This window comes from Chenopodium album, chromosome 4 (genome assembly GCF_948465745.1).
Source record: "Chenopodium album chromosome 4, dcCheAlbu1.1, whole genome shotgun sequence".
In the NCBI taxonomy this organism is placed as follows: Eukaryota; Viridiplantae; Streptophyta; class Magnoliopsida; order Caryophyllales; family Amaranthaceae; genus Chenopodium; species Chenopodium album.
This window is the reverse complement of record NC_137837.1, coordinates 71174286-71193886: the sequence shown is the minus strand read 5'-3', so window position 1 is coordinate 71193886 and position 19601 is coordinate 71174286. Positions and strand designations below refer to the sequence as shown.

The 19601-nt window shown below is 37.5% G+C and overlaps 1 protein-coding gene across 1 annotated transcript in view; it reads left to right on the top strand.

Annotated features, from left to right (window-relative positions):
- The window catches only part of LOC145627208 (uncharacterized), a 30216-nt gene extending 12237 nt beyond the window's left edge, over positions 1–17979 (top strand). Inside the window, exons 6-13 of the mRNA XM_081679603.1 lie at positions 8272–8314; positions 9821–9901; positions 10007–10066; positions 11408–11458; positions 13928–14025; positions 14178–14226; positions 14424–14468; positions 17132–17979. Coding sequence (XP_081535729.1) covers positions 8272–8314; positions 9821–9901; positions 10007–10066; positions 11408–11458; positions 13928–14025; positions 14178–14226; positions 14424–14468; positions 17132–17572 — 868 coding nt within the window. The 3' untranslated portion in view covers positions 17573–17979. The remainder of the gene's footprint in view (positions 1–8271; positions 8315–9820; positions 9902–10006; positions 10067–11407; positions 11459–13927; positions 14026–14177; positions 14227–14423; positions 14469–17131) is intronic.
- Positions 17980–19601: the final 1622 nt, after the last annotated feature.

Genomic DNA, 19601 nt, shown 5'->3' with positions numbered 1-19601 from the left:
CATGCGCAGCGTTTGGATTTATTGGAGCAAGAGATTGCCGGAGTTCCTGGCCGCGTGGCACAGGAGATCACCGGGCAGCGCTCAAATCCGACCTTACTGCCCAGTTTGGTGCTGGAGCAGAGAGGAATCGGTCGGAAAACCGATCTCCCTTGGGAAATGGACCACCATATCAGTGGGACAACCCGTTCGCAGGTGCGCAACCCCGTCTGGAGTTTGGTGATGGTGGTCAATCGAGTTGGAGGTTGAGAAAGCTTGGTTTGCCCCTGTTTGATGGTACGAACCCAGATGGGTGGATCCTCCGAGCTGAACGCTTCTTCCATTTTTATCGGTTGTCGGCTGAAGATCAGTTGGAAGTTGCGGTGGTGGCGCTCGACGGCGACGCCCTGCTTTGGTACCAGTGGGAACACAGGCGCCACCCGCTACTCACTTGGGAAGATTTGAAGAAGTTGATACTCCGTCGCTTCCGCACCACCGCCACGGGCACCCTCCATGAGCAGTGGCTTGCTCACCAGCAAACCGGCTCGGTGGCCGACTACCGTCGCCGATTCATTGAACTACTAGCTCCGATTGAAGGGGTGCCTGAAGAAATTGCAAAAGGGCAGTATATCAATGGATTGAGGGAGGATGTACGGGTCGAGGTTCGGATCTTAGATCCGATTACTTTGGATCGGGCAATGGAGCTATCCATGAGAATTGAGGAGAAATTGAAGCTCAGCCCAAAACCAAGGCCCAATCCTAGCCTACCCAGTTGGAGAACCCCAAACCCATCCTAGAGATCCAACCCACAAACTACCTACCCAAATAACCCGAACCAAAACACAAACCCCAACCTAAACACTAACACCCACCTTTCCCAGAATCGCCACCATCACCCCACTTTCCAAAACCACCGGAGAAATAAGGCGGTTAACGGAGGAGGTCCAGCAGAAGAGGGAGCAGGGATTATTTTTCCATTGCGATGAAAAATGGAACTTAAATCACAGCTGCCGCCGCCGCGAACTGAGTGTGTTGCTCACGGTGGATGACAGCGACGGGGATGCTTGCGAGACGGGTGAGTTCGCGGCTGCTGAAATTGAAGCACCCGCATCTCCGCCACTCTCTCCTCCTTTTGCGGTTGACCCTGGTGTGTCTCTTTGCTCGGTCATGGGTATTACCAGCCCTAAAACTATGCGCCTGGAAGGAGTGATCAATGGCGGCAAGGTGGTTGTGATGGTGGACCCTGGTGCAACTCATAATTTTATTTCAACGGTGGCGGCGAACCACTTACAATTACCCATTACGGAGTCTAAGAGTTTTGGTGTCATGCTGGAACAGGGGTTGCTGTACAAGGAGAAGGGGTTTGCGTTGGGGTGTTGTTGGAGCTGCAGGGACTCGTGGTCAGGGAGGACTTCCTTGTTCTTCCATTGGGTAATTCTGATGTTATTTTGGGGGTTCAATGGCTCGAAAAATTGGGGACAATTTCTTCTAATTGGAAAACACAGACATTGCGTTTTTAGGCGGGAGGGGAGTCAGTCACCTTGAGGGGTGATCCGCAGCTGGGACGATCTTGTATCACACTCAAGGCGATGGTAAAGACCATACCCAAAGCTGGCCATGGTGTTCTGTTGGAGTTCAATTACCTGGAAGGATCGGGGGAGGAGGATCCGCCATTTCCAGAAGCTCTCGAACCTCTGCTAACTCAGTTTCGAGAGGTGTTTCAAATGCCCAATGGGCTACCTCCTCAACGGTCGGTGGATCATTCTATCACCTTGAAGAGTGGAGCAAACCCAATCTTAGTTCGTCCCTATAGATACCCGCAATATCAAAAGGATGAAATCGAGAAGTTGGTGAGGGATATGCTTGCTGCAGGTATAATACAGCCCTCTACTAGTGCATTTTCTAGTCCTGTGCTTTTGGTCAAAAAAAGGGATGGTTCATGGCGTTTCTGTGTTGACTATCGTGCTTTGAATAAAGAGACTATTCTCGATAAATTTCCTATCCCTGTAATTGATGAATTGTTAGATGAATTGTTTGGTGCTACTGTGTTTTCTAAATTGGATCTTAAATCTGGGTATCATCAGATTCGGGTTAAGGAGTCGGATGTTCATAAAACTGCTTTTCGAACCCACGAGGGTCATTATGAATTTTTGGTGATGCCCTTTGGCCTCACCAATGCCCCTGCCACTTTCCAGTCATTAATGAATGACGTGTTCAGACCATTTCTCAGGAAGTTCGTCTTAGTTTTCTTTGACGATATACTTGTTTACAGCAAGTCTATGACAGAGCATCGAGAGCATTTGCAGCAAGTTCTGTCCACAATGGCTACACATTACCTCTATGCTAACCTTAAAAAGTGTGAGTTTGGGAAGGCTAAGGTGGCTTACCTTGGTCATGTAATTTCAGCAGATGGGGTTGGAGTTGATGCATCCAAGATTCAAGCTATGTTGGAATGGCCTGTACCTCAAAGTCTTAAGGAGCTCCGGGGTTTTTTGGGGCTTACGGGGTACTACAGGAAGTTCATCCAGAACTATGCTTTGATAGCTAGCCCTCTAACTGATCAGCTTCGCAAGGAGGGATGGGGTTGGACAGAAGAGGCTACTAAGTCTTTTGAGGCATTGAAGGCAGCCATGACTCAGGCCCCTATCTTGGCTATGCCTGATTTCTCTCGGCCATTTATTGTTGAAACAGACGCTTCAGGTCATGGTTTAGGAGCTGTGTTGCTCCAGGGAGTACACCCAATTGCGTACTTCAGCAAAGTTCTGGGGATGCGTGCTAGGTTGAAGCCCATATATGAGAAAGAACTTATGGCAATCGTGTTTGCTATCGAGAAATGGAGACATTATCTTCTAGGAAGACAATTTGTGGTACGAACCGATCAAAAGAGCTTGAAGTTTTTGTTGGAACAAAGAGAGGTGGGGCAAGCATATCAAAAATGGGTGAGTAAGTTGCTGGGTTACTCTTTTGAAATTCACTACAAACCTGGCCCTTGTAACAAGGTGGCTGATGCTTTATCGCGTCAATTCTCATCTGAACTTTCTGCTGTAATTAGCACATGTGGTCTGAGCTGGGGGGTTATTTGTGGGTTCATTACCAGGGATCAAGTCTTGCAAAAGTTGATATCGCAATTGCAGATTGGGGAGGCTGTTCCAAAATGGTTTTCTTTGGAGAAAGGAATTATGAAGTACAAGGGAAGAGTGGTGCTTCCGAGGAATTCTGAGCTTATATCCTTGTTTCTAAAAGAATTTCATGACTCACCGTGGTCATGCTGGAGACCTTAAGACTTATCAGAGAATGGCTGGGGAATGGTATTGGGAAGGCATGAGGAAGGATGTCTATAATTATGTCAGATGTTGTCATGTTTGTCAGCAAAATAAAACTTCTACTCTCTCTCCTCTCGGGTTACTTCAGCCCTTACCAATTCCGGACAAAATTTGGGAGGACGTTTCCATGGACTTTATTGAAGGATTGCCCAAATCCTTGGGGTGGGACTCAATCCTTGTGGTGGTTGACAGGTTGTCCAAGTATGGGCATTTCATTCCTTTAAAGCATCCATTCACTGCTCAAATCGTGGCTCAAAATTTTTCCAAGGAAATTATCCGTCTTCATGGCATGCCTTCTTCTATTGTCTCTGATCGGGACAAAATCTTTCTGAGTATTTTTTGGTCGGAACTATTTAGGCTTCAAGGCACTCAGTTGAAACGGAGCACCTCTTATCATCCTGAGTCCGATGGCCAAACTGAGGTTGTGAACAAGGGTGTGGAGTCCTACTTGCGTTGTTTTGTCAATGGGAAACCCAAGACATGGGCTACTTGGCTGCCTTGGGCAGAATACTGCTATAACACTGCTTTTCACAGTGCCACCAAGTGCTCTCCTTTTAAGGCTGTGTATGGGAGGGATCCCCCTTCCTTGTTGCGCTTCATACCTGGTAGCACTAATGTCTCTTCATTGGAAGATCAGTTGTTGGAGAGGGATGCTATTTTAGATGACCTTAAGTTCCATTTAACCAAAGCTCAGATTTATATGAAGCAGTATGAGAATAGGAGCAGAAGAGATGGTTCCTTTCAGGTTGGGGATTTGGTCTATGTGAAGCTTAGACCATATAGACAGCAGTCCTTGGCTAAAAGGTTGAATGAGAAGCTTTCTCCGCGCTATTATGGTCCTTATCCTGTGCTTCAACGAATTGGGGAGGTTGCTCACAAGCTTGAACTCCCTGCTACAGCTCGCATTCATCCTGTTTTCCACATTTCCCAGCTCAAGCAAGCCATAGGAACAGGACATCAGGCCTCTCCCTTGCCTGTACAGCTTACTTCTGAGTTGGTGCTTGAAGTGGAGCCAGAAGCCGTTCTTGGAGTGAGGACTACTCAGGCTGCTACAGAAGTTCTGGTTCAATGGAAAGGGCTGCCTGATTGGGAAGCAACTTGGGAGGACTTCACTGAACTTGACTGCAGGTTCCCTCACTTCCACCTTGAGGACAAGGTGAATCTTTGGGAAGGGGGTATTGCAAGGCATCAGCCCAATGTTGAGCCCAGGCCTGCTATGCAATTCACTTATGCTCGAAGGAAGACTAAATCAGCTGCATCTAATGGCTGAATGTGCTGGAAGAATGAGCTGGAATTTCTGTTACAAGTTTGTTAGCCTTAAGGGCAACTTAGTAATTCCGTTTCTAGTTTAATATTCCCTAAGCAGTTAGTTTGTTATGGCTAATTGTATTTAATAAGGAATTCTGCTTGTAGAGAGGATTATGAAAATTATTATTGAGTGAATGAATTTGGAGAGATTCTCTTCCTCTCGAATGAAGAGCATTTGTATTGCTTGATTGCCTTGATCTTCAATACAAAATATCCGTTGTTTACTAAATTTTCTCTGTTTCTTCTTTACTACAATCCTCTGTTTTTAGCTAAGTCCTAGCATTATGATGCAAATCACCGCTACCGACCAAGAGTTTGACTTTGGCATTATTGTATAAGTGAATCAAGCCGTTTCTGTATTGTTGGCACCTAGAACTTTTTATTCTAAGACTTAAATATCTTTTTTTAACTTCATTGCCCTGATCATCTGTTACACAACACTTTGCCTGGTTTCTTTACTTGTGTGTAATGCAATATAAAGGCTTTTGAAATTTAGTGATTAAAATATGACAGTTTTATTAATGATGGAATTTCAATAGTTTTTAGGAAAAATTGAAAAGAATAATCCCACCTTTGACACTTTTTCTCAAAACAATTCCACCTTTGAATAATCTGGAAATAATCCCACCTTTGCCCCCCATCTGCTCAAAACAATCCCGTTTACCTACTACTTGTTTACCAGGTTATTTTTTTATTTTTATTTTGACTTTTTTTTTTAATCCCTCTCCTCCCAGCTCTCACCTCCCTCTTCCATGGCAGCCACATGACCAGTTGACCACCACCTCCTCCATATCCACCAATACTCCATAACCACCACGTGACCTCACCTTCTTCCTCCGAACACCTCACCCACTTAGACCGGCATACCTCATCCCCACCTTAACCCCAAAAAACCCCTTCAATCCACCTTCCTGGCCGCCGCCGTCTTCACCACCTCACTTATAACAGCAACAACAGCATCAAATTAACGCCCCAAACCCCACCTCGAAACCCGCCAAAAGCCCACCTTAAACAATTACCATGACCCCGAAATTAACCATGACACCGAAGCTCCTGTTTGTTGACGGGGAAGGTTTGTTGTTCATCGGCAGCGGATAGAGGGCTGCTGTTTGTCGAAGGGGGTGGGGAGTGGGACGGGAGGTGGGGCGGTGTAGTTTACTCCGGTTTTTCCACTGATTTTTCTACCTCTTTGAATTAAAATTGGAAAGAGGAATTGGGGGGAAAATTGAGTCAGAATTAAAATAAAAAAAAAAGAGAAAATAAATGGTGATGAGTTTGTGCAGTGATGGGATTAAATTACTTGAAGGCTTGAAGCTATGAAAGAATGTCACGTTTTGGAAGGAGGCGTGAACGATGGTGGACGGGGAGTTATTGCTGCTGTAAGTGGAGCTGCTCCGGCATAGGTGTGACGGTGGGTGTGCTCTGTTCGGGTGGGGGATCAGGAAGAGGGAAGATGAACAGGAAGGGGAAGGTGGGTGCTGATTTTATTTATTTATTTATTTTTATTATTTAAAAATAATAACAAGACCAATAAGAATGTGACACGTGGCAAGTCACCTTCTTTAACAAGTTACCAAGGATATAAACCGGTCAAGGGATTGTTTTTAGTAGATGGGGGGCAAAGGTGGGATTATTCCCAAATTATTCAAAGGTGGGATTGTTTTGAGAAGAAGTGCCAAAGGTGGGATTATTCTTTTCAATTTTTCCTAGTTTTTATTCATGTAATGTGTTTATTAAAAGATTTTGTGGCTGCTTTTATCTTACCAGCTTTTAATGGCAGTCACTTATTATGGAAGGACTTGTTGTTGATGGGAATTTCAGAAGAGAAGAATATTTTCTCTACTGAGATATTCATCTTCTTTTGTAATTGAATGACCTTTATTTGCTACCTGTATACGCTTGGATATGATGGATTATAATCGAAAAACATTCAAAAGAACTCTGATCTGTCAAATATTTTTAACAATTCTGGCACCTTTGAGGATTCCAAATAGCAAAGCACGTTATGCGTTGGCTGGTTTTGCTTCAGGAGTTAAGTTATTGAAAAAGGGAAAGAAATGTTTATCTCTTGTTAATTGTATGACTTTCTTTTTCCTGGAAGCTATCTAAGGCTTGTGCAGCATTGTTTCCATGTTTGTGTTGGGTACTATAGAGGGAGTTAATATGTAATTCTAGAGCTTCTGGCTGACTGCTGTTTTTTTTTCGAGATTCCTGGTATGTGGTTAGTTGGTTGTGGTTTTGCCCTGTAGAATTTATATAGATATTCTGTTGTCTTTTTGGTGGGGTGTGTTCTATTGTACTAGCCTTGGTCTTCAATTGGGTTTTGGGAGTATCATGCACAAGAGAATATTCTTCAGTTATTTTGTTCTGGTTTCTACTCAATAGTGTTTTTTTTTTTTTTTTTTTTTTTTTTTTGACAAGGTAATTTCTGCAGAGGGCTGGATTGTTCTGTTTGAAAGCCTCCTTTTTGCTTTCTTTCTTAATTTGATTCCTCAGTTTCCTCTACCCATCTAAAGTATACAAAATGACTAGCCTTTGACTTTGGATATTATCACAAAGGCTCTTGATGTTGTCTGTATTTTATGTTTGTTATGTGTCATAAATGATATTGCTTTTCTGAATATGGTTTGAAAGAAAGTTTACATCCAATCATCTATGTGTGGTAGGCATGGTAGCTGTTTAGGGAATTTTTTGGTAATGTTGATTATGATATATTGGAAATTTTGAGGTTGCTTGTGGTATTAATAAATATGGGTTACAATCTGCATCTTGCTGATTATGTTGGTGAAGATAGTTATTGTACTTGTGGATGCTATTTTACACGGATATTTCATTTCACCAAACTCGATGCATTCGTGTTGGACATGGGTGAGTGTGACACTTTTTTGGTGAGTTTGAGTAACATAGCATATATGTAAAGGAATCAGTGGATCATCATAAGGAAGTGTATGAGCCCCTCTTATAATCCTGGTTTGGGTGTGGACTTGTGGATCAATTATATCTTGACTTTGTGGCGATGGTCCTGTTTATTGATTGTGGGATTGAGTTTTCGTCTACTCATTTTTCCTTTTAGGAGACTTCTAAGTGATGCATTGAGTCACTGGCATGATGTTTTATTTTTTTTATTGTAACCCTCCTTTTGAATAAAGTTAACACCCTCTTGGTAGCTTAATGTACTATTCTGTTTTACCAATTAAAATAAAAATGTGGGCTGGAATGATCGAAATATTCTGTTTGAGGCTACCAAAATGACTTCCAATAGTTTCATAGGAAGGAAAATTAGGGGTGGTGGTTGGAGAGGTCTAGTGCATTAATTTCAGGAATTGGAAATTAAACCTTCACCACTCAAGCCATTCCCCTGTAATCATCTGAAATATCAAGTCATCAGTCTACTTATCTTGGAAAAAAAGTTATTTGATTATGTTGTAAAAGAGAGTTGGTGAAAAGCTTGATTGGGAAATAGTAAAAAACACGAGAAGAAAAGATGGTCGAGGTGTATGCAATAAAGTAAAATACTAAAACGTGCTGGCCACTTCAATGAAGTACAATGTGATCCTAATGTTCTGGATGTGAAAATGAATTGATTAGTAAAATTTGGATTGTAAGTGTTTACTTGATCATATCTTCATCTGCTTTGGAATCTAATGGATTTTTGCTGTTGTAGTTTTGATGTTGACAATGGTCCCAAAGCTGCTGAGTATATCCAGGTTGGTGAATCCTATTTCTCATAGAAAGTTCAGTATTCTATTATGTAGCTATTCTTATAAAAAAAATCATAATATTTGCAGTTTTTAACTATCATATTAAGACAATCATCCTTTACAACTACCTATTAGTCCTTGTTATTAGTTAAAACTTATGTTCACTATTCAAATCTTCTACGTAATTACTCTCTCTTTTCTTTTTTCTTCTACCCTCTTTCCATTGAATTCCAGAAGTAATGAACAAAAGTTTACAATTTTTGCGGTAATTGTAAATTGCAATGGGTTAATCGAACAGTTTCTCCCAATGATTAATCCAAAGAATAGAACTATTACTGTCAATTGACAATCTTAATCTAAAGATTTGAATAACTATCTCAAGATTCTCAACAATTGTAAACCCCCATTTGAAACCTCCGAGATTTTTTATTTTATTATGTCGGAAAATGAAAATTGCCAAGGTTTTCAATTTGCTGCATGAATGTTGAAAGATGGTGGATTTTGAGTAAATGCTTTTGAATTTCAATGGAGTTTGTTGGAATTGTGAAGAGAAGAAGATTTTGAAATGGGAGGGAAATTGTTTTAAGTGAAGTTTATTGATGGAAGCTGCTAATGAAATCTGTCTTTTTGTAGTTTTGCTCGAATCAAGACTTGATAAATGGTAGTTGTTTAAATAAACACACTTATTAGGCAGTTGTTTTCAAACCTCGATAACTAATAGGTAGTTTGTTCTGAATTACCTTTTTTATTTTTGGAGAAGTAAATAGCATCTCTTTAAAACTAGCTAAATTCAATCTGATGAGCTCTAAACCTTTTTTATTTAAGTAGCTGCCTCCATTTTTATGATTAAAATATTCAAAATATTTGGTCTGTCTCCTCAGATTGTAGCACTATTCTGTGAAATAGGTAGTTTGGGACGTACATTTCTTGTTTGATAAATTGCACAATTTGAAGATACAGACTGGAATGGTGATCTTAATGTTTGGAGCCTTTCAATGGTTGGCTGTGTACCGAAAGAGTTCTCTATATGATAATTGGTTGATGTGACATTTTTGGGTTTCTGTTTGGCTGGAATTTGATTTATTTTGTTACATAAATTGCTTCAGCTGTTCAGACTTGTGTTTATATATGGATAAAGTAGGAAGATATCTGGATTCTGTCCTTCCTTTATCCTTGTGGGTGAAGCAAGTGGATGTGTTTGGAGGCAGTTTAGGCACCAAAGACTGTTGTTGAATATGGGAGCTTCCAACCTGAATGCAACAAATGGATAGATAAACCCAATATTTCTCTGTTTCTCATTCCATTTGGTTCCCCGCCTTGTAGCATCCATGTGTGTCTATACTTTCAGGGATTGGGATTTGGATCAAGATTTAATTGATGCAATGATGGGTTTTTCAACGTTTACTACCGTAGAGTTTAATTTTATTTCTTGCTTTACTGATTTGGCTATATTTATCATTTTTATTGTCTAAAATGAATAGCTCAATAATATATTTGTAATATATTTTCCAGGATGCAATATCAAGGTTGCCTCCCTTGCGGCCTCTCTGTTTGATTCTTAAGGTTTTCCTGCAGCAGAGAGAGTTGAACGAGGTACATTATTGCACTTTAACCTATGCATCAATGTGCTGTCTACTTCTTTTCAATTGCTTGGGAGTTGAAATTCCATGTGACTTCATGATCTCTGCTCAATTATAGGTTTACTCTGGAGGTGTTGGCTCTTATGCACTGCTTGCCATGCTGATTGCTATGTTGCGAGTAAGTGAAACTTTAATCTTTAGAGTTGGTGAATAGGAGGATTTGTTGTATTGTTTTGTGCGAGAGACCATAGAGATTCCATTGTAAATGTGCGTAGCAACGAAGCAATTTGATTCCTTGAACTAGCTTTCTCCCTCATTCTCCTCTTGATCACTCTTTCTAAAGTTTCATATTATCTCTGAAGAAATGAAGAACACCTTTAGATAAGAATATATTTTATACTCTCTTGTTCCCCGCCCCCCCCCCCCCCCCCCCCCCCCCTCTTCTGGTATTGTAAAAAAATTACAAGAATGAAAGACGGAAAGAGAAGGCACTTTGTTCCTTCTGTTTGCTCGTAGTTCACTCCTCATTCTTAGTGTATAACTGTATACTATTGATCTGTCGAATAGCACATCAGATTTATCCTTTGCGGAGCAGGGGAGGAATTGAAAAATTGTTTTTTAAAACCTAATGTACTCTACATATCTGTTAATTTGGTATTAGTGTTACCAACAAGATATTTATTATATTGGATTTTAATATTTACTTTTTCATTATTTATTTGAAAATGAGGCATCTTCAGGAATAACTCACCAAATTCGTTCTTAATTTCTGCTCCACTGGATCATTAAAATGAATTAGTTCTCATATGCGTGATATGATTATTAAAGTGTAAATAGAGAGATTGCCATCTTATGCTTGAGAATTTGTTTTGCCTCTTGAAACCTATTAGGGGGCGTTTGGTTCAAACAATGGTATGGGTTTGGAATGAGGAATGAAACCTGGGTTGTATGGGGTTGGAACTTGATACTTGATTTCATATATTTGGTTTTTATCTAGGAATGATAGTTTTTCTTTTAATTTTAAACTTAAAGGTATGGGTATGAGTCATACCCACCTCCCCCCTGGGTTTCAAAAACCCATACCTTGGGGGTTTGAGGTATGGGTTTGAAAAATGAAATTTCTGGAAACAAACACAAGGTATGGGTTTTGGTCATTCTAAACCCATACCTTATACCTAATATGCTTGAACCAAACACCCCCTTAGTACAGTATGAGGGAATGCCGTGAATGTTTCAGTATTATTGCTCTTTTGTGGCTCATGACTCCAAAGAAGAAATTTAGCTTGTTTATTCTACTATCCGTTTCATATTATTTGTAATGAGTAGACACTATCTACTTACACATTATGTTAAATAGTTGCAAATAATATGAAACAGAGGTAGTAATTTCTGTAAGACTAACTTTTTTCTCTTTGTACTTATTAGCCAATTATAAGTTAGCGCCTTTTGTGTAACTGAACTTGCAATTTTCTGTAATGATTTGTATCGACTTTCTAACCTCTTTTAATTGTATACACAGAGTGTGAATGACTGCCAAAGGTCTCCAGAGCAGAACTTGGGAATATTATTGGTATGTTACGATGATAAGAAATCTCAATTTTCTCTCTTAAATTTTAATTCATTGTTTACAGAGAATGGGAGTCACGGATTTCCGTATCAATCATGTACCTTATTACATTTTATTCCGCTTACAGTCTTTTCTATATTTAATAAACTAAAATCTACTAGCAATTGCTACAAGTCTGAAATGATGAGGACTATGTATATTTCTCTGAATGTTGAGACACATGGTATTGATGATAATTTTAGTGGCCGTTTCTTGCAAGTTCTTTTGTTTTTTTTTTTTTTTTTTAATTTTTTCAAATTTTTATTTTTTATTATCATTTTGAAGTTTGTCAAAGCGAGTTTCTTCTGTAGTGAGGTTATCCGAATTTCCTAACTGGAATTGACATTCTAAATTTTTCATCCTTTTTCTTTTGATGAAATTAAGGAAATTCCATTTTGTAATTGCGGGGTCTATCTACAATGCCACTAAGGCATCCACGGGTAAAAGTAAATTTGGAAATTCCATCTAAGGCCTTGTTTTCTTCACCTCATATTTGGTGAAATGAAATAATTTTTACCGAACTTAAGATTGTTTTAATTGAACGAAAATTAATTTTAGTGAATCGAAATTATTTTTACTAATTCTCTAATATCAGTCCTTTGAAGTTATTGATTTTTTTAGATTATAAATTATTTTAACTGAACTAAATTATTTTATTGAATTGAAATAAATTTTACTGAACTTAAATTGTTTTTACTAAGTATTATTTTTGTAAGGTGAAGAGGTTAGGGCCTAAGTAGCATTCTGTCTCAAGTTTTCAGTAAGACAACTGATAATTTGATACTTTTATTAAGAGATGTAGGTAGTGTAGGTTAGAGAATTTGGACTTGTTGAAAATTGTAAGTTTTCAACTTTGGAGTTGTTCAATTTGAGGATTGATAGCTTTTTGATGGTTGTTAGTGTGTTCTACTGATTTTCCATAAAAAAAATTCAATTTAAAGCGTAGCTTTTTGAAATTATAGACTTCTTCTGTTTTTAGTGAGATATGTTGATTAAAGGAGGGAGGAGAAGTAAAGTGACTCATATAGAATTGAAATTATGAACTTTTATGCTTTTCAGAGGCTTATTTGGAGTACAGGGGAGAGGAGAGATGGATGGTGGTGCTGGACATAGGTTTTATTTAATACTTCTCAATTTTTATTTTTATTTTGTTTTTTTTTTTTTTTTTAAAAAAAAAATTTAACTTTTTAAAAAAAAAAAAAAATAATTAACACACCTTGGCACACTTTGAGGTAGAAATTAAGCATCGTGAATGGACAAATTAATCAGAATAATTCATGCGTGTAGTACCAACCCTTGTCTAATCTTGGTATTCAAAGTATTTTGATAAAGCCGCACGTTTACCTACTCTAATCAACTCCTAAAAAGCATGCCAAGGTATGTTGCATTTAAAAAAAAACGGAGGAAGTAATTCATTTATTTTTTGCAAATAGGTTAAATGTGAAAAGGTAATACTCCCTCCGTTTGCAAAAGTCCCCACATGACTTTTAACTCTTCAATTAACACTTTTAATTACCCACCCACTGCTTTAAACTTATCCCGCAGCTACTGCTACCGTCACTTCTAAGCCTTTCCACTTTGTTCATACTCCTGTCTTCTTCCTCTGTAATATCACAAAAACAAATTCAATTAAAAAAAAAATTCAAATTTTCAATTAAAATCAAACAAATTGAAATTCGAAAGATGAATTGTGTACCTCAAAAATGGCGCGAGGAGCGCGAATTGGGGAGAAGGGTGGTAGTTTTGGCGAGATTTGTAAAGGTGGGTGGTGTTTTCGGTGACTCGGTGGGATTTTGGTTGTGGTTTCAGTGGCTCGGTGGGATTGGGTTGTGTATTCGAACAAAGTGGTGGTGATTTTGGTGAGGTGGGTGGTTTTTATGGTGGGAATAGTGGTGGTGATTTTGGTGGTTATGGTGGGTATGTATGGGTTGAGAGGAGAGAAAATTACTTTAAAGAAGGTGGGTATGTATGGGTTTTGAGAAGAGAGAAAATTACTCTAAAAAGGGTGGGTAAGTGGGTTAATTAAAGAAACTTAAGTTGGTTAAGTAAGGGCAAGTTTGTGACTTTGGCTAAGAAAAGTTTCCATATATGGTGTGATGCAAGTATTGTGACATTTTCTTTTTAGGGAAGTGTTGCAAGTAAAAAAAAAAAAAAAAAAAAACGGAGGAAGTACTACACTCACTATAGGTTATATGTATTGGAAAATATGCATGGTTTGTTATTGGGGAATACTGATTAGAGGTAGATTTGTACAATATCTTAACTTTGGGATAGCATTGTTAATTGGGATTGAATTCGCTCTCTTTTTTGTTGATTTGTTTATTTCCCTAATCAATTTTAAAGGACATTGAAGCTGTGTGAGTCTTAGCTATTACTGTTAATTTGCATGCTTCTCTACATATGTTATAAGCAGATTTTTCTTTTTGCAAACAGGTTAAATTTTTTGAGTTCTATGCTCATAGATTAAACACTTGGGATGTTGGCGTGTCCTGTAATGGAACAGGAACCTTTTATTTAAAGAGTCGCAAAGGGTATGTTTCTTTTTTATCTGGAAACTCTTGTCTTTTTGAAGAATCATGTTTTGCTTTGTAGTTTTGGCCATTTGACTGATTGATGGTTTAAATTTTCATGATGATGGTTTCCCATACATTACACAACATGACATTCTCTGTTTGTGTTCCAGGTTCCAAACTAAGGGACGCCCATTTCTTATATCAATAGAAGACCCGCAGGTCAAACTTACGCTTTGTTCTCTCAAATTTACTTCTGCTGTTCTTCATATTTATTTTCTTGGTGCTTGCGACACTTGAGAAATTTTCTTTTTTGCATTATGCTCTTAGATTAAAAATCGTTTGCTAGCTCTCTTAGTTTCCTTAAAAAGTTGAATTTTCCTTTTACTCAGTAGACACTATCTTTTGTTTGTATGCAGACACCTGGAAATGACATAGGGAAGAACTCTTTTAACTACTTTCAGGTATATTCTTTTCCTGGACAACTCTGTTCTTCTCTTTGCTCACATTTTTGAATTAGTTAGATTTGTTTAATCTGCTGGAGTTTTTTTTATCATTGAATTCTCTGCAGTGAAAGTTTTATACGTGAATAAGGGTTCATTGTCTGCATGCGAATTCCTTTCCTAATCTTGCATTATTGTACATGTCATGAGAGGATTTGGGTAATTATAACAAATAAGCAGATGCTTTAAATATTGAGGTAGGATCCTGGAGGCACCATTACGTTTAAGTGCTTTGTAGAGAAAGGAAAATAATCATGACTTAGTGACTTTATTTAGGGTTTGTTTTGTCTTCATATCTCCCCTTAGTCACCTTCTGCATTTTCCTGGTCATTTTCTGGTTTTTTTTTTCGCTTTTGTATTATTATGATATAAATTTTTTAGGCATTGGAGTAAAAAAAATGTTGTCTTTTATTGCATGGGATAAGCACATCCAGCTCCTTCATCTATCCAGGATGGTAACCCTTGAGTTTTCTATGCAGCCTTTTTCAACTTTTTCCTCCCTTCAACCCTTTATTCCTTTTCTAATAAGATTTTACTTTAGTGCCAATTATTATTTAATACTTGTCATTTTGCTGATTTGCTCTACTCACTTGCATTGTATGCGGTCTCTAATGCACATATTTGAACATCAATATCTAATTGCACTCTAGTGACATTATATAAAAAAAATATATTGTATTTCAATTTTCAAAGATACACATTTAATGAATCTAATGAAATCATACATGATATGAGTAACATTTTTTTCTTGTATGAAAATTCATAAATTATAGTCAAACGTATTTACTTTGACCACATGAATATCAATTGTGAGAACAAAAATTAGCATTACAGTTATCATATCTGAATTTGGAGACTTCTTAGGTGTCCTGATATATTTTATTTTAGAATTTTCATGCCCACTCTCAGATCTATACCCAAGTTGAATACTTGTTTTAGTCCAAGCATTATAGGTGGTGAGAGTGTTATCATGTCATGGAGCTCTTGATTTCCAAAATTCCGAGCAAATGACTTTCGATCATCTAACTTTTGGCTCAGTTTTCATGGGTATTGAATTATGCTCCTTCCATATTTCTATTCTGTTTTAAAGTTATGATTGCCAGCTTAAGGGAAATTATTTGGTGGTTAAGACGGATGCTACTTTGGGAATCTTTGAGATCCTTGTTCTACCTCCGCTTCATATTATGTGCAACAAAGGCCTTGACATGGACTCTTAAGCAAAATATGTTTGTAAGTGTTAAATGGAGAGAGAAAGATATACATGTGATGAGGAGAGATATGGAGAGAACTTACAACTTGAAAGGAAAGAAAATATTTATTGCACAGTGTGTAACATCCATTTTTAGCAAATGTTTCACATAATATGAAGTAGAGGTTGTATATGATTTAGTTCCTTGCATTATCTCTCTAATAATATCTTCTACATATTTAAAGTAATGTTGGTTGATATAGGAAATAAATTTCATGGACAGTCGCAATTCAATATCAAATTTCCTAGGAATTAGCTAAACATGTTTGGTTGTAACTAAGCCATTTGCAAATCATGGGAATTTTGAGTTACCAAGGGGGGGCTTGGTAATTAAATTCTCATGTTATGTGGGAATTGAAACTTCCCATGAATTTGCAATTCCTGCATTTCCACTTTTTTTAGCCAACCAAACAAACCTGTCATTTTCAAATTCACATGATGTTCTAATTGCCTCATTTTTTTGTTCGACCAAACAATACCTAAGACTCAAGTGAGACAAAGAACCTATTAGATGCTATTTGGGGGCATATTCTCCTGTGATGCCTTCACATAGAAATTAAGAGCTTAACCCTTCTAGTGTGTTTTTACAAGCTTATACTGTAACAAATTTGCAACTTTTTAAAGTGTCTTTACTTTGTTGAATGATAAGAATGCAAACTGAAGAAATTTTAATTGTTAATTTGATTTAATTATTTTTACAAGTTCTAGAATTGAATAATGGCCATACCGTAAGTGGGCACAGGTAAAATATGAAATTGTAACCAAAGAAGCCAGATTAAGCACTATTGAGATATTCTGTTACATGCTATACTTCTATTATTGCTTTGGTGGTTGCAATTAACCTAGATTAATTTTGGTGAATCATCTGTTTCATGTACAATTGCACTCTTTTTTTGGGACTATTTTTAGGATCTTAGAATTTATTTCTAGGACCATGTGTAGTTCTGTTTTGTTTATAACTTTGTTCTTACAGGTGCTCTAGAATCTAGATGCATATCTAGTTTTTATTTGGAACTTTGATTGCTTGAACCTCTTTACTCACTGAGTCTAGTGCTCATGCTGTTTCATAGTGAGCTGAATCTAGATGCATGTCTAGTGTTTATTTGGAACTTTGATGGCTTGAACGTCTTTACTCTCTGATCTAGTGCTCTTGCTTGTTTCATCGTGAGCTGAATCTAGATGCATGTCTAGTATTTATTTGGAACTTTGATTGCTTGAATGTCTTAACTCTCTGATTCTAGTGCTCTTGCTGTTTCATCCTGAGCTGAGCTCTCAAACATAGTTTGTATCTTTTGTACTGGCGAAGTGGTGAGTCATTGGCTCATTGCTTATTACTCTGCTGCTAAATTCTCAACTGTTGTGTTTCCCTCTTCAGATAAGATCAGCATTCATGATGGCTTATGCGACGCTTACAAATACCAAAACCATCATGAATTTGGGTCCCAATAAAAGTATTCTTGGAACAATTATTAGACCAGACCCAGTTTTGTTGGAACGAAAGGGAGGAATTAAAGGCGAGTTGACTTTCAACAATTTACTTCCAGGCGCTGGTGAAGCATTGGATTCACAGTATGATGAGAAGCAGGATATCTTGTGTAATTGGCAATTTGACAATGATTATGAGGAAGAACCACTGCCTCGTGGTGGCAATGCCGAATGTAGTAGTCCCTCTTCCTCTGGTAAGAAGAGGAAGGCTTCGAAATCAAAATCGTTTGGGAAGGTCAAAGAGAATGGAAGCACCGGTAAGAATGGTTACGAAGAAAATGGATCCAGAAAAGAGAGGAAGAGAGAAAAGAAACGATCCAAATTCTTGTGATGTTGAGAATCCTATATCCATGGAAGCACAATTCATCCTGAGAAGCCTTGGAGGTTGGATGGATATGTTTGAGGTATATGATGCCGCTACTAAGATATCACAGGCTCATCTTCCTCTGTTCCTCTCTGGACAGCTACTGCAGCTGATTATGTTAACAGATTTCCTGTAGTATCCAGTATTAATGGGCAGAAATCGTTCACAAGAATATGGGAATATGCCATATATATGGAAGGTACTGATTTTGTTGTAATATCTAGTTTCATTTATATACATACTTACATAGGATTAGTAGAGGGTAGCCTGGTAGGCAGTTTTTGTGTTTTTTCGATAGGAAGTGAGTTGATACACAATGAAATGTAAAGTGATACATTTTTCCTGTGGTTGTCAATATTTATTCGTTATTCATATTCTTAATTCCGAAGTTTTGTTCAGGGCTTGGAGTATTTTTCTGTGAAATAGTGATGGAAGTTAAAATTAGTTTTGCAAGATGCATGCACCTCAATACAAAGTGCCATTCAGATGGAAGATGGTTTAACTTTAGAAAGTCTTAGGGAGCAATTAGCATTTACTTTCCCCTTTAATCATTTGATAGACTCCCAAGCTCAAAATAGTACAGTTTTTTGGTTCTCTTTTGAAGTGAATTTGCTACTCTGTGGTTCAAATTTAGACATTTTTTAGTCCACATGAATCAAATATGAAGAGGCTATTAGCTTCAAGGTAGCTTAATCGGCGAAAATGCTAATGTACAAGCTGAAAAACAGTGTCACCATGTAAAAATCTCCGCTTCCTCTGTTTCAAAGAACCATTTTAAGAATTTTAGAAAAGCCAGTACCATAAAAATATTAATGTATTTAGCTAATTATATATGCATTTTCCATGTATTCCTTTTGCATGCCCCCGATTTATAATAATTTTATTGTACATCGAACATTTTTGCGAAAAGTGACCCTTTTTCTTTATAAAAGTGACCCTTTTTCTTTACAAAAGTGACCCTTTTTCTTACAAAAGTGACCCTTTTTTTTCACCAAAGTGACCCTTTTTTTCCCAAAAGTGACCCTTTTTTTCACAAAAACAGAGTATCAAAATAAAAAAAATAAACACAAAATGCAAAAGTTAACTCAATGGCTCTACTTTCATTCCGTATCTTTATCTCTTCTCAAAACTAAACATTTCCACCATTAACAAACCTTCAAATTCTCTCTCCTCCATCAAACCCTCAACCCCCTTCTCCCTCTCCGTTACCAACTGCAGAAAGTGGGAGGAATTATGAAGTTTTGATTATCACCGCATCATTGAAATTGGAGGAAAAGATAATTGAAGAATTGGATTAATCTTTAAGATTTAGAGCAAAAGTAGTGTTGAAGTGGAGAAAGATGTCAATATCGTCAAGTATCAGTTCCTTTAGATGCCATGAGCATTAAAAGAGGAAGGAGAAGAAGTTGCCAGCAACCGCCATTCAATAAATAATGTAAATCGGATTTTTTGTAAAGTTTGTGTTTTCCAAACTATTACCTCAGAATCTGATATATTGCAACATGCTAATGTTTACTGTTTACGCAATTTATCAGCTACCTTTAAAGCTTTATTTATTTCTCTAATCATATATCTTAATTAGTTCATTTCTCACAAATCACACAACTTATTAACCTTATAAAAGTCTCCAGTTTATTTTAAATACAACACTTTAGTAATACAACCATTTTTTTTTAATGAAACACATCTTTTAATGGAAATTACCACTGTTTAATTATATTGTATATCTCCTTATAAACACTGTTTAATTATATTGTATATTTCCTTATCCCTATTCTCAGTTTTCACCCTATGCATACTTTTTTATTTTTTATTTGGAATATTTGTAAATTACCACCCAAAAAGGGGTCCTATTTTGAAATTACCACCATTAAAAAATTTATTTTAAATAACCACCCAACCTTTGCACTTTTTTCTCCTAAAAATCCAACCTTCAATTTATTCCTCAAAAATCCAACCTTTATACCCCACCTTCTCTGATAGATCCATGACCTGT